Source organism: Sarcophilus harrisii, chromosome 4 (assembly GCF_902635505.1).
Source record: "Sarcophilus harrisii chromosome 4, mSarHar1.11, whole genome shotgun sequence".
NCBI classification, from domain to species: Eukaryota; Metazoa; Chordata; class Mammalia; order Dasyuromorphia; family Dasyuridae; genus Sarcophilus; species Sarcophilus harrisii.
In genome coordinates, this window is record NC_045429.1 from 365,230,827 (window position 1) to 365,255,440 (window position 24,614).

Sequence of the window (24,614 nt, forward strand, 5' to 3'; positions counted from 1 at the left end):
TATCGGCAATTACTTTTTACAGCTGTCAGTATGCCAGTACGCCAGGCCCTCTCTTCAATTTTAAAGCACTATGGGTTCCAAGAGTCAAGGAGATAAGCTGGTTAGGTCAAGAGGCTTCTATCCATCAATAGTTAATACTCATGAATTAAGCACCTACTATGTGTTTGGCATTATACTAGGTGCTAGAAAGACAATAGCAAAACTGTCAGAGTTCTCGCTCTCAAGAAGTTCACACAGTCTGGCCAAGAAATACAAATATGTACATAGATAAAAATAGATACAAGATTACCTATATTGGATTGCTTGCTGTATTAGTAAGAAAAATTTGGAACACAATCTTATAAAATTGAATGTTGAAAACTATCTTTACATGTAATTGGAAAAAATAAAATATTACTTACAAAAAAAAAAATCCAAGAAAAAATAAGATAAGGTCACTGTGGGAATGTATTAGCTGAGAGGATTAGGAAATGCTTCCACAGAGATTTATATGGAATCTGGGTACTTAAAAAAAATCTTTAAAAAACTTTAAAAATGTATTTTGATAATTCAATAAAATTTGTTTCCTTTCTAATCTTATAAATTTTATTTTTTAATTTAAAAACATTATTCTGAGAAGAGGCCAATAGGCTTCATAATATTGCCACAGAGGTTGATTGCACAAAAAAGTCAAGAAATTCTGATGAAGGTGATTTTTGTAGGAAAGGATTGTAGAAAATTATGTTCTAAGAGGGAAAGATGAGCAGGAAAGTATAGTTCAGGCATGGGAGAAGAAACAATGTAAAGGTATAGAGATTTTAGATGGAGAACCATGTATGAGAAATAAGAAAGTCAATTTGTTTGGACTGTAGAAAGAAGAGTAATATATAACAAGACTGGAAAGGTAGGTCGGGAAGGTTTTTATTTAAATGCCAACTAGAGAAACTCCTATTTCTTCCTATAGGTAATGGGGAGTTAGAAGAGTTTCTTGAGTCAGAGAGTGCATGTGGTCAGTATTGATCTTTAAGAAAACCTCTTTAGTACCTGTGTATAGTATGAGTTGGAAAAGGGAGGAGAGAGTTGAAGCAGAAAGGCCAATTAGAAAGCTATTCTAGTTCATCCTATGAGTGAAATATATGAGCTCTCATACACATATTAAGTGAAAAGTGTTCTGGCTATTCTGAAACATCTATTTCTAGTTTTTTGCTGTGTTTTGAGTGAGCCAGGTTCTTAGATAACAAATTTCTCGAAGGTGAGACATTAGTATTCTAAGTGGAGTCCTATTACAGCATAGCTCATTATAGACATTGATTCGGTCACACCACAGGTTCCATCGTGATCTCTGGGACATAACTTCATGCAGTATGGTCTAGACATAACATGATTAGTGTTGTTAGTGCTCTACCTGAAAACCAGTGTTTTGAAAGAAGGTCCTCTGTACCACAAAATGATGGCTATTTTAGAAACGATTCAATTACTCCAAATAAAGAGTATAGAATTCCTTCTCTAAAAAAATTTAATAATAATAAAAAACCACCCCAGCATCTCTCTCATAAGGGGATTATAAGGGGAGAAAATATCCAAGCCCTTTTAGAACAGACCAAAGTGCTATGATCCATAGGAGGCTGTTTTAATAAGCACTACAGGTCTGAGAGCCTGTAGGCCCACCCATCCTGTGAAAAAGAAGCACCAGATAACAGAACAAAAATTCTCCAAGTGTGGTCTGGGAGGCCTCATTGGCTCCTGCAAAATTCCACAGGTCATCCATGGGCTGCTCTCTCCTAATATTAGCATTTATAAAATAAAATGAACATTTGTAATATCATATAATATGAATATTATAATATGAACAAATATAACATGATAGATAATATGTCTATATTTTAGTTTTTGAAAGGAATTAATTACTTAAAGAAAGGGAAAAGGGAAAAAATAACCAGACATCATCTCATTGGCATCTTATCAAAAAACAGAGCCTTTTGTGCTCTGGCTTTCTCTTACATATATAGATTTTTAAAAAGAAATAGTGAAAAGATGCAACATAAAATGATCTGATGGAAAAAAGGTCCCTTGATCAGAATTATCAGATCTCTAAGGTCCCTAAAATGACTACCATTATCTTCACAAGGAATTTGTATATTTTTAATAGGTTTAAGGCATCCTGCTGCCTTTGGGCAATACTGCATGTTGACTAGCTAACATATTAGCATGGATGAATCTATCTGATTAACTCAGTCCCATTTAGTAGAATACATCATCCTGAGAGGACAGGGAAAGGACAGGAGGCAAAGGTCTCCTATTGGAGTGCTATCAGAGAAGGGTACTGTGACTAAGTGTCATGGTACTGCCCCGAGGTACTGGGGAAGAGATGGCAAGCTGAAGGACAACCTGGCATTCTTCACAACTTTCCATAGGGCCAGTCAGTCCAATTCCATGAATTCTGGGCAGCAGCCTTTGTGGTAGAGGGAGGAAGGAGAGGACAAATGTGGGTTGAGTTATCATATGAAGGAAGCCTAATATTTTCTCCTTGTTTTGCTCCCCAAAGTGAGGCTGTGTTGCAGCAATTAGTACAGGAATATTGTGAAGAAATGTTTTATGTGCTGATAAAATAGTAAGCAGTAAGCCAACAACCATGTTTCCCAGAGCCTAGATACTGTGCTAAGTGCAGGGATACAAATACTGACTAAAAACAACAAAGCCTTTACCCTCAGGGGGAGACTTGTAAGTAATTGGGCACATATAAACTATGTAACACATGTTACACAATATGTTACATATGTAACATGTCACAAATACAGCTAAGGAACAAGGCGATATAAAATGTAATATAATTTGTCACACAATATGTTACATATGTAACATGTCACAAATACAGCTAAGGAACAAGGCAATATAAAATATAATATAATTTGTCACACAATATGTTACATTGTAACATGTCACAAATACAGGTAAGGAACAAGGCAATATAAATGCCACAAAGTATGTTACATGTGTAATATGTATTGCATAAAACATGTAAGTAACTAGGCACATATAAACTGTATAATACAACATACTATACAACGTGTTACATATGTAACATGTCACAGAGGTAAGGAACAAGGCAATATAAAATGCCATATAACATGTTACTATGTAATACTTATTACATAAAACATGTAAGTAACTAGGCACATATAAACTGTGTAACACAACACGCTACACAACATGTTGATATAAAATGTAACATAATATGTTACATGTGCAATATAATGTATTGTATAAAACACATATAACTAGGCACATATAAAATATGTTCTGAGTAAATTAAAATAAACTGAAAGGGGAAGGCATAAAATAAATTTTAAAACAAATTTGTTTATTTTTAAAAACTGAAACACCTTCCATCTCTGCCAGGGCGTTCTCTCTAAAAACTAACAATAACAAAAACCCATTCCAAAATCAATTTCTTTTTCTTTTTTTTGGCACTGGGTTATTGCCCTTAATACTTCAGTAGCGGAAATATCCTGAAATTGTTACATTTTTTAAAAAAGCAAGAACTGCTTGAGGTGGCTAGGTGGGGCAGTGGACAGAGCACTGTCAAAGACCTGAGTTCAAATGTGGTCTCAGATACTCACTAGCTGTGTCACTTAACCTCTATCTGCCTCAGTTTTCTCAACTGTAATGTATCATATCAGTACCTACATTACGGGATTGTTGTGAGGATCAAGAGAGATATTAATAAAGTGCTTCATGTATTGTCTGGCATGGAATAGACACTATATAAATGCTTCTCTTCCCCTAGTATAGTGCCTGGTGTTTGGTAAGTATTTAACAAATACTGCCTTTTATGAAATCTTCCCCAATCCTCCCTCCTTCCACTTCAATTAATAATGTCCTCACTCTCAAACTATCTTGTATTTAATTATTCTGTGTTTATTTGCATATGTTCCCTTTATATTTATTTTGTCAATACTTGCACATGGACTTTGCCTCCCTGTTAAAATGTATAATGTATATACAACATTCCTTCAGAATAGGGTTTCGTTTGTTACACTGGTATCACTAGTGCCTAGCACAGTGCCTAGAATGTAGTAGGTACATACTAAATACTTGATGTTTGATTGTATAAAGACTTGTTGACTGATTGACTAACAAATCTGCAACCTTTGACCCTGACCACTTTGTACTCTTTGACTAATGGATGAAGCATGCTGCCTGCCTCCTAACTGAGAAGGGGCTGGACCCCAGGTGCAGAGGAAGACATACATTTTTGGCCACAGTTAACGTGGGAATTTATTCTGCTTTCACAACCCCCTACCTCCTAACTCCCCTTTGCCCTTCACTCACCCAAATGAAAAGACAAGTGTCACAAGCAGTTTTTTGTTTTGTTTTGTTTTTCATCTGGGTGAGAAAAGGTAGGGGTCAGGGGGACTTAGAGGGTTGTGACAGTTTACCAAAAAAGAAAAATAAAAGAGGTTCTTTTGGGGAGGAGGAAGAAAAAAGAAAAAAGAAATTTACATGATAATTATATATTTAAAAGGAACAGCAAGTTGTCTCTAACAGATTTGCAGTTTTGTGTGCAGTCATCTTTTTTATTATACTGTGTTATGGAAATACTTGTTTTATTCCATAAATTACAAACAAAATAACTTAGTAAAAATGCATGGAAAAGAACAGAAGGAAAAATACAAGGAAATACTATTGACAAGCAAGATAGCTTTGAAAGCAATATCACTGGTAATGAATCATCTCTGCTCTCTCTTGAATCTTTAGACTCTCCTTATCAACAGGCTATTTCCCTTCTCCTTTCAAGCATGCCCAAATCTCACCCTCCTTAAAAACCTTCACCATATTCTAGGATTCCTTCAAGAAAGAGCTCATATCTCTGTTCTCTTTCTCAGCCAAATTCCATGAAAAAGTTGTTTACACTCACTATCTCCACTTCTTTTCTCACCCTTTGGAATCTGGCATTTGACCTCTTTTCTCAGTGGAAACCTTTTTACAGTGCCCTAATGGCCAAATCTGATGTTTCTTTCACAGGCTCCTTCTCAGTCTAGTGCATCTGGTACTAGAGACCTCACTCTCTTCCCAGTTCTTTTCAACTGTACGAAATTTTACTTTCTGTTGGTTCTGTCTGACTACTTCTCCATGTCTTCTGCTGGCTCATCATTCTTTCTAACTGTGGGTGTACTCTGTGGTTCTCTCCTAGGCCTTCTTTTCTTTCTATAGTCATTTTCAGTACCCTTATTGATCCCCCTGGAGTTCACCATCATTGCTATGCAAGTATTTTACAGATCTATATATCTAGCTCCCAGTATCACCATCGAGTTTAAGTCTCACACCCCAATTGCCTATTGGACAAATTTCAATTTGTTATGTCCCAGAGAAATCTTAAATTGAATATGTCTAAAGTGAAACCCATTAGCTGTCCATCCAGGTCTTCCTCCTTTCTGTTGAAAGCATCATCATCCTTCCAGTGTCTCAGATACATGATCTCAGCATCTCTTAGGCTTTTCCCTCATTCACCTCATGCTCACCTCAATTGTCGAGTCTTTTATTTCTTCACAAAATCTCCCACATCTGACCCCTTCTTTTCAGCCACTTAGCACATACATTTAGGCCCACACACAGCCTCCTAACTGGTCTCCCTGCCTCAAGTATTTCAATCTTTCTAGTGCATCCTACAGATTCCTGACAAAGTAATTCTCTTTAAATGCAAATCAAACTATGCTTTCCTAGCATAGCCAACTCTAAGGGCTTCCTCTTGTCTCTGGGATCATAAATAAACTCTTCTGTTTAGTTTTCAAATTCGTAAATCTATCTTTCCAGCTTTAGTGGACATTAAACCCATTTGTGTACTCAGAGATCTAGCCAAACTGCCTTCTCTCTGTTCCTTATTCATGAAACTCTAACTCCCATCTTTGTCATTTTGCACAGGATATTCCTCATGTCCAGATATATTCCTTCCTTATCTCTGCCTTAAAGAATCCATCTTTTCTTTTAATATGCAGCTGTGGAACTATATTGTGCTTGTCCAACTGCTAATGCTCTCTCCTTTCCTATCTACCTTATATCTAAGTACACTGTGTATGAATGTTATATATGTACATATTTATCCAAATGTTCATTATGTATATATTTTTATATATAATTGCTGTTTTCTCATTAGAATGTAAACTCACTGCAAACAGATTGTTTCAGTCTTTGTATTAACATCTCCAGTGTCTTGCATAGTGCCTGGAACACAGTAGGTCCTTAATAAATACTTTGTTGATTGATGGAAATTGCTATATACTTTAAAGAAAATCAAGCTGTGGAAGTTTTTCTCTCTCTCTCTTTTTTTTATCTGATTTTTCTTGTGCCACGTGATAAATGTGGAAATATCTTTATTTTAAAAAAAAAAGTTGATGGAGCACTGAAGTCAGGAGGACCTGAGTTCAAATCTGGTCTCAGACACTTAACACGTCCTAGTTATGTGACTCTGGGCAAGTAATTTAACCCCAATTACCTCAGAGGAAAAAAAAATAAAAAAAATCAGGCTGTACTTAAGGATAATCTCTGATTTCAGATACAACTCTGTAAAAGGCTGAAACTCTTGAGTTGATGTCCGTAGGTCGGACAATCAAGCACTTAAGGCTAACTTCCAATTGGACAATACTCTATTAGCATTTGCTTGGAAAATAGACCTTCCCACTATTCCGTGCTGGTTCAATCTTTTGGTGTATGCAGAGAATTGTGGGGATGATTAGGGGGTAGAGTAAGACAAGCCAGAGGCACTTGGACAGTGGAAGTGGAAAAGGAAGGTCACAGAGATCCTGTGTCCATTCCCTTCACTTCTACCCCTAAAGACCAAGAATAAAGACCAAGGACTTTTGCTTATCCTGACTCTGGCTAATTCTAAGGTATCCAGGGTGCTAACTCGGTCTTCACACAACTCCTTTTTCATCTACTCTACTTTTTATATAGCAATGATCTTTCCTTTCTCCCTTCTGGTTTCCTTAAAGTTCATTTTCAATTCCACCTTCTATAAGAAGCCTTTCATGATCCTCCTAAATGCTAGTGCCTATTTTCTGTTAATTATTTCATGTGTGTATATGCATGTATGTGTATGTATGTACATGTACACACATGCATTGTGCACATGTGTGTGTTTTCATATTCACAGCTATCTGTCTGCATGTCTATTCACCTATCTATCTATCAGTCTAGTACCATGACTTCCTTGAAAGCCAGGACAATTTTTGCTTTTTTTTAAAAAACTCTCAATACTTAGCACAGTGTTTGGCATATCACTTAATGCTTAATAAAATTATTAATTTTATTAATTAATAATAATTGCTTAATAAAAGCTTGCTGATTTGATTTTTTTGTTTTGTTAAAAAAAATTTTTTTTTTAAATTTCTTCCCTTATCCCTGATTTTTCACGACATTCTCTCCTGGCTCTCTGACTGCCTACTTGTCTGGTTGCTCCTTCTTCAAACTCTTTTTCTGGATCTTTATTCATAAGGAAAGGTATTCCAGTGGAAAGAACACTGGCTCTGGAGTGGGAGGATGTGGGTTCAAATGCTGCCTGTCATTTAATACCTGAAAGAACCTTAAGCAAATCATTTAACCAGTCTAGACTTTCATTTCCTCATATGTAAAATTGAGTATGTGTGTGGGGGAGGGGGAGATGACAATGAAGGGAATCGTTATTGGAGTAAATGGCCTCAGGGTTTTTCCACTTCTAGTTCTATGATCCCAGTGTCAGCAGCTTCCTAACCATGGACATCCCACACAACTCTATTCTGGGCCTTCCTTTTTCCTTTATACTTTTTGGTTGTAAATCTATGATCTTATGACCCTTTCTCGGTGATTCCATCGGCTCTTATGGATTCAATTATGATCTCTATAGCAGATGACTTCTAGCTCTAGTCTCTCCAGAATTCCATTTCCACATCACTAAATACATATGCGAAATCTCCAAGTGGATGGAACAGCTTGTTTTGGCAACTGAATTAAAACAGGCTTGTCCAAAAGCAAATTAGTTATATTTTCACCAATACCTATCCTTTCCCTTAACTTTTCTGTTTTTGCTGAGGTTTCCATCATCATTCTAGACAATAAGGTTTACAACCTTGGAATTATGCTAGATTCTTTACTTTCCCTTCTTCCCCACATGGCCGCTCAATGGCCAAGTTTTATTGGTGGTATTGACTTTGCCAACAAATCTATTATGTGTCCCCTTCCTTCTACTCACATTGCTCCCATCTTAGTGCAGGTCCTTATCATCTCACTAAAACAATTGCAATCTCTAGCTAATTGGTCTCCTACACTCAAAACTACTGCCTCAGATCCATCTTCTACATTCTTGATAAATTGATATTCTTAATGAAGCTGTCTGATCTGATCATAACTCTCTCCTGTTCAAGAAACTTCAGAGACTCCCTCCTGTTTCTAGAATTAAATAGAAACTACTCTGGTTGGGACTGAAAGCCCTTTGCCATCTGGCTCCAATATTTTTTTCCAGACTGAATTCACATTATTCCCCATAATATGCTATACAGTCAAGCCAAAATGGGCCTATTTGTAATTCCTTATATATGACATTCCTTATGCTACCTTCACAAATTTGAACAAATTGTTCCTTATGTCTCACTTCTACCTACTACAATCCCCTTCAAGGCTACATCCAAGGGTTGCCTTCTACCTGAGGTCTTTCCTGATGTTCTCTCTCACCTCTCTTCATCCTGATTATTTTGTATTTATCTCATGTTGATTTATCAAGTTTGCCAACTCCCTCACCTACTACAAATTATAAATTCTCCCAAGGATTGCTTTGTTTTTTTGCCTTTATATTCCTAGTGCCTGGTACATAGCAGATACTAAAGAAGCAATTATGGAATGAATGACAACAATGGGACAGAATTAAATTGACACAGATCAAAATGGATTCATAATGAACATTAATTCGTATTACAGACACATACCGCCTTTTAAATCAGCTGATGCCCCCACATACTGAAAGTTATCCATATTAATGACATCAATGATAGGTGATACAACCCGGGTCTTGTCCTAAAATAAATATTAATTTTTTTGGAGAGAAAAAAAAAAAAAACATAGGTAAATAACTCAATATATAATACAGAGAAAAGCATTATTAGTGTTACACAGAAATAAGGCAAATCAACAAATTCATTATCTGCCAAGCCTTTTTGCTTATAGTCATATCAAATGCCCATTCTTTGTCTTCCTCACATTTATGTTATTTGTTGTAACATGAATACCATACTGATAATAATTCACTGAAAATATATATATATATAAATCTGTCCTGGATGATTCAGATATTCACTTGTCTGAAGGCAGAGGGCTGGACTAAGTGATCTTTCCAGATATCTTTTCCCAGTGACATAAATTAATGAAGTTTCCAAAATGTCTAAATTATGATCAGAATGTAGATTTCATTTTGACAGAATTTAGGTTCAACCTGAATTAATTCAATTCAACAATGTGTTAGCTGATGTGAAACAGAAGTGAGGATACTGCTCTTTGGACTTACAATCTGATATGGATACCCAGGCAGCACAATAATGCAGCCAAGCGAAGAATAAACTTCCATGGGCACATCTGTGATATGAAAAGTGATAAGTGGTGGTGACAGAAAATGAATCAGGCAGCCTGTCTTCCTATGATTTCATGAAAATATTTTCTTAGTCATTTCACATACTACTGCTGTCATTTTCTTGATAAGAGTTCAAAATGACTTTTAATTGCTAACCTTTCCAAATTTTGATGTTAAGCTGATATTGATTGCAAAAATGAAATAGTAAGACTCTGCTTTGCTTGAAAGAGCAACAAAAGGTTAATTTTCTCTCTAGAGCAATTAGTTTAAGAACTGTTTTGTTAGTCAAAAGGATGATAAAGGACTTGGTCAAACAAATTAAAAGAAATGTTTGGTAATACCAAGCAAGGACTTGGTAATGTGGCAAATGGGAAAAAGACTCTTGGAACTGTCTCTAAAATGGACATTTTCAAGGAAGAAAATTGAGTCATGTAGGAAGTAAAGAGATAGAGAAGAAAAGAATCATGGGAATGATGGGCTGACAGAAATATTACTCACATACTTTTTATATGCTTGAATGTATGGAATATAAAGAGAAAATACAAGTCATCAGTTGGAATTTTGGAAATGCTACCATACACTGAATTCTGGGACCACTTAAAAGTCAAATTTTGAGTTTAGCTGCTATGAGAAGGACTTTTTGGTGGTAAAAATTTTTCAGACTGCAAAGCCTGATCTAGCTAGCTCTGGCAGGGCTATTCTCAGGAGCCAGAACCACTTACTTGATCCTTCTTCTTCACAAGAGGAATGACTAAGGGGAGATACTACAGGCAGTCATCTAGAGTCTAAGAAACACATATACAAGGGGTACTTTCCAAAATGATGACTAAGGCCTGTCATGATCTAAATTCCTAAGATAAAGATGACAGAATACTGATGGCTGAAACAGACAAAATATTTTTTTCCTGTAGCCTTTGATGACGTATTAGGGACTTCTGTTTATTTTGGTGATTGTTCATTTAAATCCCCAAATTTTCCAGTAAACTAATTGTACTACAAAGAAAAGATTCTCCCAGAGAGAAGTTAATAACAATGATAATAGAAGTACTAGTAATAATAATAACTCACATTTATATAATGCTTTATGGTGGGCAAAGAGCTTTACAAATACTATCTCATTTTCTCTTCACAACAACCCTGGGAAAAAGGTCATATTAAGCAGCTAAATGATGCAATGGTTAGAATGCTGAATTTGAAATCAGGAAAAAATCTACTAGCTATGTGTGCCACCATGGACAAGTCTCATAATCTCTCTCAACCTCAGTTTCTTTATCTGCAAAATGGAAATAATAGTGTCTGCCTCCCAGGGTTAATATATATATATATATATATATATATATATATATATATATATAATGAGATAATATTTTAAAAATGCTTTTCAAATGTTAAAGTGCCACAGAAATACAATGATTATTATCCCCTTTTTATGGATGAAGAAATTAAGGCAGACAAAGGTTTGACGTGCTCAGAGCCATACATCTGGTAAGTATCAAAGGCATGATTTGAACCTGGGTTTTCCCAATTCTAGGTTTAGAAATGAAGTACTACTTTTTTGGATTAGAGCCTGGTTTTAATATCATACGGTCAGTTCTTTAGGAACTCAGATGAAAAACAAAGGATTAGGAAGTTTCACAAATTTAGAAGCCTGAAAGAACACTCATCATCAAGAATTCAGTAAGCAGAATGATCTGCTACAGCATCAAAATTGTTCTAAGTGCCTTCACAGATTTGGATGGGTCTTCAATGGTCTAGTCAACTATACAATAACATGGCCCATAAGTGGTCATCAAGCCTTTGTTCAAAGTCTTAAGGCAGAGAAGTGGGACCAAATAGTTCTATTATTAGAAGAATGAAATCTACTTCAATCTTAAAATCACCACTCAATTAAGTCAATTATTCACTACTTTGAATAAAATGTGAATTCAGTAACATTAACATCTAATCATCTACATTTTGATCACCTGTGCCACTTATTTAATGGTCACAATTTTGGTAAGGAGAATTCTATGTCATTTATGCCCATCAGTAGCCTGGCTACAATTTTAGTTGTACAACTAGAATAGCCAATGACATTCTGCTCATGGTATGACCTTTGATCCCCTGCCAATGCTTTCCATAGTTACCCAAAGACAAACTAGTCCTATTTTTGTACTTTCACAGATTCCTTCCTCCCCCCCCCTTCAATCCCTGGCAAATTTCTTGTCAAGTGTTTGTGGGGAATGAGGAATTAAGCAGAATGGCAAGCATGACAGAAAGAGAAATGAGAAGATGCCAAAAAGTAACAATTAGCTGCTGTAAGACAGGGGTGGCAAACTCTTAGTCCACGTAAGCCACAACACTTCTGTATACAGCCCGAACCACATGAAAATGTAAATGGGATATGGCTAACAAAATAAATAAAAAGGCAACGAAATGTAGATTTTGAAATTAAACTTATTTGTGGCCTTTGGGGATCCTTCTATACAAATTAGCATCTTCTACTCAAGCTTGACGCCATTGCTATAAAACATAGAACATACATAATGTAAATCAGCAGGTGACCTACTAGATCCCTCTCCTTTCTCCCTGCATCTGTCTTTGGGTTCTTCTAGTCAAGAAGGGTCCCTGCTGGATCACTGCCTTCTTATGGTGGAGGAGGTTGTGTAACTTAATGAAACTGAGCTACGTCATTCAGGGTTACCAAAGATGGACCAGTCATAGTGGAGAGTTCTGACAAAAGATGAAACACTGAAGAAGGAAGTGGCAAAGAATTCCAGTGTCTTTACTGGGCCTGGCTATGATCCACAGGGTCACGAAAAGCTGAACATGAGCGAACAACAATGAGTCAAGAAGTGAAAATGGTAGAAAATGAAGCTCAGTGGACTAAAGAAAGTGGCTGCATGGTGGAGGCTCCTGTCAGGGCTTCTTTCTTACCTGAAACACTCATAAAGTCTTCTTCTAGTCACAGTCTTTCCATGATGGTAAATGAAGACCTTGACTTCAGCCCTACCAGACTATTCCACATTTCATCCTAGAACTTTCAGTAAATAAAAAAGAGCTTCCCAACAGAACAGAACTGATGTAAATGGAATGGGGGCTCTAACCCTGCAGAGGTGAGAGCTCTGACCTACTCTTTCCCTTCCCCAGCTGGCCTAATGTAATAACAAATGAATGCCATCAAAGGGGGAATTGCCTCACTTCCCCCAACATAGACAGTCACCATGCACTGAGGTGCTCTCCAAGCCCTGGTACCTTAGGGCATCTCTTCACTCACCTCTGCTACCCTCTCCAGGAGGGGCTCCAGCCAGTGCTCATTACATTCACAATGACTGTCCAAGAACGTCAGAACTTTAGCCTGTGCTGCATCTGCCCCTCGGACCCGAGAGCGCATCAAGCCTGTGGGTGAGAGTTCAGAAGCTTGTCAGGAGAGAGAATCCATACTCTCTGTGAAAAACAACAAAAGTAATGGACACTGGCAGACACCATCTATACATTTTCCCCCACAAAACCTTTACAGCCCACTTGCAGGGCTAGAGGTTTCACATTCTGTGTCAGGCTGAAAGGATCAATACCATCCTGTGGTCAGAGAGAGAAGACTAACTTTTTTTTTTTTTTTTTTTTTTTAAAAGGTAAAGAACCTACAGAGAGAACAACTGTCTTGTGAGGAAGGCTGTCACATAATTAAAGGCTGATGGATATGTCAACAGAAACAGTAATTTTAAAAACTTCTCTTGCAAAGAGCAGAGAAGGTTTGCTCATTAACTGGGCTCAGAGACTTGTTATCTACACGCTTGAAATGTCAATAACTGCTGAGCTTTCATAGTGCTAATTTTAGTAATAGAAATTGTAAATTCTTTTAAGATATATAATCTTATATATATATAAATCTTCAAAGATTTAATCAATTTATACATATTTATCATATGACATAAATATATATGATAAAGATGTGTGTGTGTATGTGTATTTACTCAGTGTGTAAGACTCAGTTATAAGGCTTCTTTGCCATAACACAAAATCAATTATGTTGTGGGTCAAATCACACAACTCTAGAATGTAATGTATAGCAGAGATGTCAGACACATGGCCCATTGCAAGCAGCCCACAGTGTTCCCGAGAAAGGCAAGAGTCCAATTAAAATGTAATTGGAAAATATTTACCAAAATAAATAAAAATACAATAAAACATAGATAACACTATATTGCATTTTAAAACAAAGTCAATATGCAGCCCTCAGGGATCCTTATGTATGGATTAATGGCTCCTCATTCTATTTAAGTTTGACATAATGCTGTAGAGCATTTTTCTCTTACTATTATAATCGTTTCCTTCAGAACAACTATATTTGTTCCTTGACATACCAGGATTTCTACTGCAATACTGTTCTTTGTATATGAAACAGAGTGCTACTGATTCACTATCAGAAAGGGCAAAACATGTTTTAAGTGTTTTTGCCCCCAGGAGGAGAAGATACATTTTCTCTGATGCTCAGTTGGACTTTGTGGAAGGTGGATGAGTGATTTAGCCTTTGGCCATGGAACAAAGGGAAGGTGGTTAGCTCCATTAGAGAGTTAAGTTCATGACCTTTGTTGAATTATCAGGTCACACATGCACAAGTACTAAGTATTTTATATGTATTTTACAGGTCTTGACCAGAATCTGATTTTCTTCATGTAGACTGGGCTGTCCCGATTTGGATAATACCAACTCATCAAACTGTGACCAAATTTACATCTTAAGACAGGGGTGCTTAATCTGTGAATTTGTGTTTTAAATAATATGGCAACTATATTTCAATATAATTGGTTTTCTTTGCAGTCCTACATGATTTAATTTATTCAGTTAAAATCATTATTTTGGGGGCAGCTAAGTGGTGCAGTGGATAGAGCACCTGGAGGATCCGAGTTCAAATTTGACCTCAGACACTTAATACTTTCTAGCTGTGTGATCCTGGGCAAGTCACAATTGTCTCAGTGCATGCACATGCGCGTACACACACACACACACACACACACACACCATACACACAAATCATTATTTTGAGAAGAGGTCCATAAAATTCCTCAGACTGTTACAGAGTCTGGGACATGAAAAAGATTAAGAACCCATCTTAAAAGCAATCTTTTAATTTCTAAATATTTTCCCTGAATCACACTCACTGAAAAGAGTGGCTATTAATTTTGTTACTAATACTAAATTATCAGTGCTTAAAAATAATAATTGTTACCACTTTACTCCCTAGTCGACAAGAGTAAGATAGAAAAATATTTCTCAGGTTTCGTAGATATTTTTAAAATATTAAGCAAGGTATTTTTTTGTCTAGGTTGTCTGAACATAAGCACCAGGTCATATAATTCTGATTTGTTCCATGTTTCTGTTTCAAACAGAAGGGGCCAGATTAGGAGCATTGACCAAAATGACTACTTTCCAAACCAATAAGACTGATTAGAATATGGAGTTAATGAAACCCATGTAACAAGTTCAATCTATTTATGGACTAGTTTAATGTTACATGGTGGGGAAAATAAAATTCTTTCCTGAACATATTTTTGACCTCTACTGGCAACTGGTTATCTTGCAAATGGGTACTATTGCCCTGGGGGAAACAGAAGACAGATCATGTATAGATGGATCAAAGCAAATTCTTCACAATCCCAGGGTGGGGAAAAAAATCTTAGTTCTGTCAACTTCATATAGGAAAATTCAACAGCTAAAAGATTTCTCCAAATGTGAATGAACAAGATATCCAAACATCAAGCTCCCAAGCTCTGAGAAATGAGCAGCTGACTAGATGTTAATTGCACAATATTTTAAGCTTCTTCTCTAGATATTTCAATGTTTTACTCCTGCCTTTGGAAAAATCTTGCCTACAGCTGTCAATAAAGAATGTTCAATGATTCTAACTACTGCACAGGGAAGAGTGACAGCAGCTCATAAGGCAGGAGTTTGTAAAATTGAAAAAGCTAGCAAATGGGAATGTACTTTCCTTTCTTCAGGTGAGTCACTTTCACCTATCTGTCAAACTCTAATGCCACTTATAAATAAAAATCAGGTGCCTGAAGCAAAGGACTTGTCATTTCTAAATCTCATTTTCATCTAAATTCTAATACCTGAGGGACTGCTGACTAATCAAGGCCTCCTATAAAATGAAGAGACAATTTTCTAAAGAAGAAAAGGGGAAATCCAAATAGAATCGTGGTCATAATTAAAGGTGAGATTTTAATATGCAATGCAGTAAGCTTTTCATATACCTATCGTTTTGGATGCCATATACATACACAGACCAGACATAGGAAGCCAAGATGTGGTCATTTTTTTCTTAAGCTCAAATATATTGAGTTTGATAATAACTAAAAATACAGACACTATTACACTTTGTTGGCAAAACCAAGCCCCATGAAAGAGATTAGGCTGTTTATAAAAATAAGTGAATAACAATTTACCTTCTCGCCGATCATTTCTAAGCACCCGTACTTTCTCAATCTTCCCCAAGAGAGCACCATCCTCAGCTGAAAACGGAAAAAAAAAAAAAAAAAACAAAAAAACACCAGGAGATGTAGAGATGTGTTTAATCACAAGTATAATCAGCTCTTGATTATCCAAGAGCTGCTGAACAGTCGGTACCTCATACAGTCCCATCTCCAACCCACTGCCCTCCTTTTTCGACTATTTTATTATTAATTTTATAGCAAGGGGAAAAAATAGTCACAGTACTTACGATCATTACTGTAGTCATCTACTAATATGATTTCTTTTATAAGATGGGGGGGACTTTTCTTAAGCACACTAAAGAGGGAAGAAAAAATATTACAGTCTTTCATTGGTATGGAATTTATTGGTTCTGAATTGAACCTTCCAACCCCATTCACAATCAACAACTATCAATCAAACAATTCCTTCTGAAAGCATCATGTAGAATAATGGATTGAATTGCCTCACCTGACTACAGTTCTCAGCAACGCAGACCTGGCTTCATTGTGGAAAGTGATTACCACACTGGTGGCGGGTAAGTCTACCCGCCACTGCTTTCGCTGACACCTGAAAATAAAGAGAGGCAATCATCTTGAGTATAACATAAGATATTAACAATCTCTTAAAGGTAGGGACATGCTCATCCAGCTAAGAAGAATAAGTACTATTGGATTTCACATTTATAAGGTTTCTTTACAAAACTTTTCCAAGATAGAAGAAACAAATGCCTATTGATAAAATGGGACTTCTTTTTGTTTTGAGGCATTTCTGCATTAAAAACATCACCTATGACATTTGGCTAAATGAGGATACCAGGCACATCACAGATCACGATTTCTACTCTGGACAACTAAGGTGTAGATTTCCCTTTATTCTCATCAGGCCGTAACCAGATTTCTAGGCATATAGGCTAAACCTAGGGGAAAAAAGTGAAGGTGAATGATGAACAGAAATTTGACATTCTAATCAATATCGCTAGAAGGAATGCAGTTTCTTTCAACTCAAATCTCCAAATACAAGTTAGCCTAAGCTACAAGCTTATCAGGTGGGAATGCAGAATACTGCTGGCACCAGATAATTCAGAAATCAAGTCTCAACAAACATGGAATTATGGGATAATAGTAGAGTAAGAGAATTTGGGGTTTCTGGTAATAGCTGGAAGGACAATACATTATTGGTACGCTTTAATTTAAAAATCTTGAAATATACCTTCCATTGTAGACATGCTCTGATGGTCCATTGTGAGAGAGATGTGAGCCTGGGTGGTCAAAGTCTTTGCAAGACTAGCACAAGCATGTCCTCACAATAAGCAAGATTTCAAGTACTGGCTGGCAATGGACTGTAATTCTATTGTCCAAATACCAATTCTTAGCTAAATTCAGAAATGATGCATCACCAGAAAGTTAGCTGCAAGATGATGGATTTCTGTCGATCTCAAAAACTCATAAATCTAATCTACTAAGGCAAGGCAGACTAGAGATTTGCATTAGAGAGATTTGTTGGAGTAATTGAAATTCACCAGTAGAAGATGCCACATATTAAACAAAGAGTCTCACCAACCTCAAGTCCAATATCTTTCTTGAATCTACTAAGTCAATTGTCCTAAGTGAGTTTTGCAGAGCATGGATGGTGCTTAATGGGTTTCTTAGGAGCAAAGAAAAGATTTGATGGTATCTGGGTAAGGATCCCAGTTGGCCAAAAAAAAAAAAAAGTTGGAGAAGTGGAGGGAAGGAACTGCCTTTAATTGGGAAAAAATGTATAGATTGCATTTTTGAAAGCATTAGGCATAGAAAGCAGTGGTGGCAATGCTACCACTCTCCATTGCTAACACGGAAAAAAGAGCCAACAGATGAATCCCATATGAGAACATAAGGTAAATGATCGCAAGAATCTTTTAACTTAGTGAATTAATTTTTCCAGTAGAGTCATATGAAAATCCCTGACTGATGTGAGGGAGTGAGGGGTGAGGGGTGGAGGGAGGAGAGATAGCCTGCTGAAGAATGCCAACAGTTATTCACCTTTCTCATAGTTTGCTCACATTCAGTGTGAGCACTTCTGCCAGTATTTATAAGGGATTCAAGGCAACTCAAAGTATTGAGGAAGAAAAAAATTTCCACAAGACTGAAAGTTTACAAAGGGTTCTCCCTTCCAGTTTTTAATTATATGCAGTTCAGTACCTTCCCCAAGTGTCTGGCCCAAGATTTAAAGATAATGCAATATTTGCAATTTAAATGGAAGTTAGTAGGGAACAAAAAGATAGTACAAGGGATAGGAATTTGGAAATGGGACAGGTCCAAGAAATGTTTAATCAACAAAGAATCAAAGAGGTCATTCTAAACAGGTGCTTGGACAATATCCAACAAATTTCTATGCATGGATGCACCTTAAAGGAAAATGTATAGCAGACCCCAGCTAATGTGCACTAATGACTGGGAGATCTCCTTCAGATGAGGAAATTTTGTAAATTAGCAAGTGAAGCAGCACAATTAAAAAGCAATAATGCCAGGATCACGGAATGGGCTTCCTCTGTTTATTTAGTTGTGTGGGTAGCTTGGTTTTAATTAATCATGAGAAGGAGGCATAATGTGCCACCAATCACATGGTTTTGGTTTAAAAAACAACAAAAAAGGAATCTGGTTTGAATACTGTACTACACTATACCTTCTGGCCACTAAGTCTTTACTAGAAAACAAATGTACAGGCTAGTTTTCTTAGTGAGAATCAGCATAGTGGGAGATTAAGTAAGCAAAAAGCTGCAAGGTTCAACAGTAAACCAATTAACAAAAGAAAAGTCATCTAAAAGGAGTCAATCTGGGATATTAATAGAATAAGGACTTCATATTATGAGGGGGCTGGAATATCCAGCACAATTAGGCCCCACTTAGCACAGTGGGAAGTGATAAGATGAGTGGGCCCTGAACAGAATGATTTACACAATGTGGGCTTAGACATCTGCATTGGAATTAAAACAAAGCGAGGAGTATTTATCATCCCAGGAGCATACAAAGTTGACCCAATCAACCTCAAATTCTTTCATCCTCATTCTCTCCCTGCAGGGACCACAGCTTCAATGAGTAACTGAAAGTCAGGAAGCACTAACTCTCACTGCATTGTTCAGAAGACATGAAGCTTGTATTGCCACTTTGCATTCTTTCACTGTTTGTATGTGTGCATGTATGTGCACACACATGTGTATTCTTTATCTCTCTATCTTTCACAGATGGACAGTCCAAATCTGCCTCATCTATTCACGAATTATTACAATACCCAGGAGAAATACTTTTAAGTGTGTTGAGACCCTTTCCGGAGGATTTGTGGAAAGAAATCTCCATAGACAAGAGACATGGATAAATTGCTATTTGCATCAGTGCAAGTAGTAATTTTGATAAAATCATGCATCCACAGAATTATAATTAGCCCTGGAAGGTACCTTATGGATTATCCAGCCCTTATTTTATAAGGAGGAACTGAAATCCAGAGAGATTAAATGGTTTGGCCAGGATCACATAATGGGGTGCAAGGAATCCTTGGTCTGTCTCCAAACCCAGTTGTCTTTCCATTGTATTATGCTGCCTCCAAAACATTGAATTACATATGTGTATGTACACATGTGCACATATACATATTTGCTTCCTTGAGATCTGTCATTTTGGTTTGCAATTGTGAATTCAGTTTTGCTAGATACTGTCAGATATAAATTAATGTGGTCATTTCATTTAAATGGGAGAGAGAAAAGGATGGGGAAGAAGGCTATTCATGTCATAACAATTAAGTTAATTAGACATTAATTTTAAAAACCACTTTGGCTAATAGAGCATACATACAACACACATATGCACACACACGCAGTACACACTAATATCCAGCCAAAAATGTCATCGGCTGTGGAAAACTTCTTTATGCTGATAAAAAGAGGCTGAAGAATGAGCACATTTATCAGTTAAACAGAGGTATCCCTGACAACCAGTCTTCATCATTCTGTAGCTAGGAAAAGAATGTCTAATAGGAGGGGCAACAATGAATCCTGGTAATTTGACAGAAGCCAGAGACTAGCTCATATCCACTTTTATACCTGAGTCTTCTCTAATGGTAACTAAGTTGGCAGGAGCAAAAGCCTATAATCAGTTCTGCTCTCTGGTGCCAAAGGAAGAAGAATAAATGGCCTAATTCAATGTTTAGGGACTGCTTATCAACGATATCTGAGTGATATCTAATAGTGCTGTACCCAGGAATTCTGGGGTCTGGGGAACACTCAATTTAGAAGAGCAGAAGTGGCAGACATGGAAAGGGACAACAGATATGGGATACAAGGCCCTGTGGAAGAGACCGTGGGATGGTGACCTGAGTCTAGGTTAGGGAACAGGGGCACTTGTGAAGTACAGAACTGGTGAATTAGAGATCATAAGGAAAAATTCTCCCCTTCCCACCATAGTGGAGCTCAGGTATAAATCTCTATTATCTCCATTGTGGTTGTGGTCAAAAGGGTAAAGTAATCAAACTCCTAGCAAAATGAGCATCAAGTTTTTTTGTTTTTTTGACTGGGTGATATAAATTATGCCGTGTTTATTTTTAACACTGAAATTTCTAGATCATTCCCACAAATAAATTATATGAAATGAAATTTTATAATTATGGAATTCGGGTAAGTTCATTTTTGAGTAATTCAATACAATTTAAGAGAATTCCTTAAGTGCCTGCTATGGACAAGACACTGTGTGTGCTAAGAACTAGAGGTATAAAGTCTGCTATTAAGGAATTTTTCAATGATGAGGGGTGGAGATAGGGGAGAAGAGAACAGCACCCATATAAATAACCAAGAAAAAAGAAAGTGTTAGGAGAATTTTAAAGGGGGAGTTTAAATTTTCATTAGAGCCTAGAATGAGGAAAGTTTCGTAGAAAAGGGACCACCTGAGTTAGCCCTTGAAAGAAGGATGACATTTCAATAAGTAGAGATCGACTGGACTAAGTGTTCCAGAAATCAGTGACAGTGTCTCAAGGATACAGTAGAGGAGGCAGTTAGGCTGGAATGCAGAATACATGAAGAGTTGTAATGTGAGATGTCTGGAAATTTAGGGTAGATCCAGACTGTGAAAGATTTTGAATGCTACAATCAGGAGTATGTCTTTTATTTGATAGCCAAAGGCAAGCCACTTAAGATTTTTGAGAGGATAAACGACATGATTCTATATCAATGCAGTGCCTAGTGTATAGCAGGCATTTGATATATTTTATTTGAATTGAATATGATCAGAACAATGTGTTAAAATGATTATACAAAAAGTAACATGAAGGATAGATTAAGTAAGAAACAGGTTAGGGAACTATTATGGTTGGAGGCTATTACAATGGTTGGAGATTCTTAGCCTGGGATCTATTAGCTTTTTAAATTAAATACTTTTACAATAATATTTCAATATAATTATATCCTTTGGAATTCCATGCATTTTTGTTTTTAATATTTTTTATTTTTCCAAATACATGCAAAGACAGTTTCAACATTCAAAATCATGTGTTTTAATTTTTTCTCCCTCTCTTCCCTCCTCGCCCTTCCCCAAGATAGCAAGCAATCCAATACAAGTTAAACATGTTATGCATAAAACACAACAACAAATCTATCACTACTATAAAAAGCCCACTACTGGTAGGCTTCATCACTCTGCCAAAACAGATCTGGTACAAGTAAAAAGGGAGGAAGGTCTACAGTGAAGTGGTTGCAATGAAAATGGAAATGGATAGATTTCAAAAGATGCTACTGAAAAGTACTCAATAGGATTGGGCAAGTGATTGGATACATAGAGGGAAAAGAAGACTCAAGGGTGGCTGATAAGCCTGAGTGACTGGGATAATGAAAGTGCTAAGAAGAGAAGCAGAAAAGTTAGGATGTAGGAGGTTTGGGGGAAAGAAAAGAAGTCAAACTTTCATTTGCTTAGCACAAAATGCTGCCAAGATATCCAAACAGAATGAGAAAGCCAGGGACAGATAAAGATTTGGAGGCTATTTGTATGGAAATGGTAACTGGTATCAGAATATAACCATTTTCTGTAAATCTTTCTACATCTCCTTCCTCTACTAGTATCTTTCCCCCCAAGGTCATTATCTTCATTTTATGTTTTTTAGATATAAACTGTCTTTGCAGTTAGAATAGAGTCAATTCAAAGGACTAGTACACAATGCTGGTCCACACAACAGCTACCTAGTTTTTCCCCTTATAAATCACACTCTGATTCTAATGATAGTATAAAATATGGCTTTGAGAGGTCCACAGTGTCAAATGCAATAAAAAAGTCAAGGAGAAGACAAAAAGGGGGCTATAGAATCCAGCAATAAAGATATTATTAATGACCTTAAAAGAGTGCTGTTTCAGTAGTAGTGAAGGCAGGAGCCAGATTTCAAGGGGTTTAGGAGTGACTGGGTAGTAAAGAAGTAGAGGTTAAGATTTATCAATGATTCTCTTAAACACCTTAGTAATAATTCCTCAAAGACACTCTAGAAATCTTACCTCCTTGACAAACTTCCCCAACAAACAAGATGCTAAAACTGTCCTTCCAAATTCCATGCACCTTACTCAGCCTAAAGCACTACACAAATGAATGTTCATCAAACCTATTCTCTTGCTTCCTTCCATTTCTCCTCCCTTTCCCCCCAATAATTTTGTCTGCCTGCCAGTTCTTCAATTTGGTAACTGACTGATTTGCTAGCTGTTTTATCCAGCTCATGCCCTTAGGTTCTCCTTATTTCTCTGGTTACATTTCACTGCTCAAATAGATCTTCATCTAAGGATAGAAAAGAAATGAAAAAAGGAGAAACTCTTAATTATTCAATTTCACTGCTTGTTGGTAGTGATGGTAAATGGCTTCGAGGAAAAAACGACAGCAAATGACAAAAATGAGATCTGTGGATTTCCATTACCTGAGCTGTGCCTTTCCCCAATTACCAATGATAATTGAGAGATGGCTTTGTATCTGAATTAGGCTTGGGTGTGTGTGTGTGTGTGTTTGGGTGGTGACTGGGAAAAGAACACTGGAAGGAGAGTAGGCAAATATAAAAACATAACCAGAGCTCATTAGCTGCAGAGAAGAACTTGTAAGTAATGTTGTTGTAAGTAATTTTGTCCAGTCACATTATTGCTGCCACTGTGATACCACCAACTAGGCAACCTACCTCTCTACTTTCTCTATATCATCACTGCAACGGCAGCAGGAACATCTAAGAACTCTTCAGTGAAAGCAGGCAAAAATACCAACTTAAAGGAATACCCTCAGAGATAAAAGACAGGGATTCTTAAGCTTTTTTATGTCCTGGATGCCATTTGAGAATAATATTTTTAAATGCATAAAAATATAAGTAGGGCTACAAAGGAAATTATGTTGAAATAAAATTATGAAAATGTTAAAAGGACAAATCAATGGGCCCCACTATATCCACAGATCCTTTAGGTCAAGTCCATGAATGCTTGGTTAAGATTCTGTGGTCTAAAAGAAAAGGGTTTTCTCCTTTCTATTATCTTCTCTCTCCCTTTCCCCAGAGGCGATCATATTGCCTGGCAACTGCTAGGTGTGAAGAGAATTAGGCTTCTTAGTTTAATTGTCTCTGTTGAGATTCTCTCCTTGAGCTAGAGTCTGTGTCTATCCAATTTATTCTGTATAATCCCTAGTTTGCAGGAGGTTGTCCAGTCAATATGATCTGCTGCTAATGATTTTAAATCTTATATGCAACAACATTATTATCCTCAAACAGTCCTCCTCATCAATAACCATGACTGGTCATTTAACAGCCCCAGTACACTGAGCACCATATAGCACCATATAAACCCCATACAATCAGTATTTATTAAACATCGACTTATGAAACTTTGTACAGTATTTGCTACTAGGAGAGAATACAAAAGAAACAGTGATATTCTTGTCTTCAAAGAGCTTACATTGCAGCTGCAAAGACCAATCAAACAACCAAGCGTAGAACGCTTAAATGGCAATATGCTATGAAATGCATACTGTGTAAGTCAGAATCTGAACATATAAATCCTGGGCAGCAAATGGATCTGATATGCCATTTAAGTTCTCAGACCTTCAATTTACTCATCTATAAAATGGAATAAGAATGCTTATACCATCTACCTCAAAAAGGTGCGATGAAAAAAGAGTTTTGTAAAAGTCTAAAGGCTAAAAGTATACATTTAGAAATGTGAATTATTATTACCACCACTTGTAATCATTGCACTAATCATTGCACTCACAATCCTATTCAGCACATTTTTGGGAAACATGGTCCACCATATTTTGGAGGGGCTGGTAATGATAGGAAGGAAAAGCCAGTTAAATGATGAATGACCAGGTATCTTTGCCAAAAATGCTGGGGACAGTAAACAATGCATGGTGTTCTAGGACCCAGCTACTTAAACTGTGGTTTGCAAATCCACATATGTATTTTCATATTTTAATGATTTAATGATAATAATAATTTAAATCCTAACAAAGGATCTTTTTTCTATTTGAAGACAACTTTCTTTTGTAAAAAAAAAAATTTTTTTTTACCAGGTAAAAAGGGGTTACAAATGGAAAATCTTGATCTAGGATTTGGCTACTGTGTG

At 36.6% G+C, this 24,614-nt stretch overlaps 1 protein-coding gene across 2 annotated transcripts in view; it reads right to left on the minus strand.

Moving 5' to 3' along the window:
* GALNT2 (polypeptide N-acetylgalactosaminyltransferase 2) overlaps positions 1 to 24,614 on the minus strand; it is a 246,703-nt gene that overhangs the window by 37,214 nt on the left and 184,875 nt on the right. For both annotated transcript variants that reach the window (XM_031966892.1, XM_031966891.1), the window contains exons 4-8: positions 16,493 to 16,591; positions 16,272 to 16,339; positions 15,997 to 16,062; positions 12,828 to 12,949; positions 8,934 to 9,021 (exon numbers count right to left, since the gene is read on the minus strand). In XM_031966892.1, coding sequence (XP_031822752.1) covers positions 8,934 to 9,021; positions 12,828 to 12,949; positions 15,997 to 16,062; positions 16,272 to 16,339; positions 16,493 to 16,591 — 443 coding nt within the window. The remainder of the gene's footprint in view (positions 1 to 8,933; positions 9,022 to 12,827; positions 12,950 to 15,996; positions 16,063 to 16,271; positions 16,340 to 16,492; positions 16,592 to 24,614) is intronic.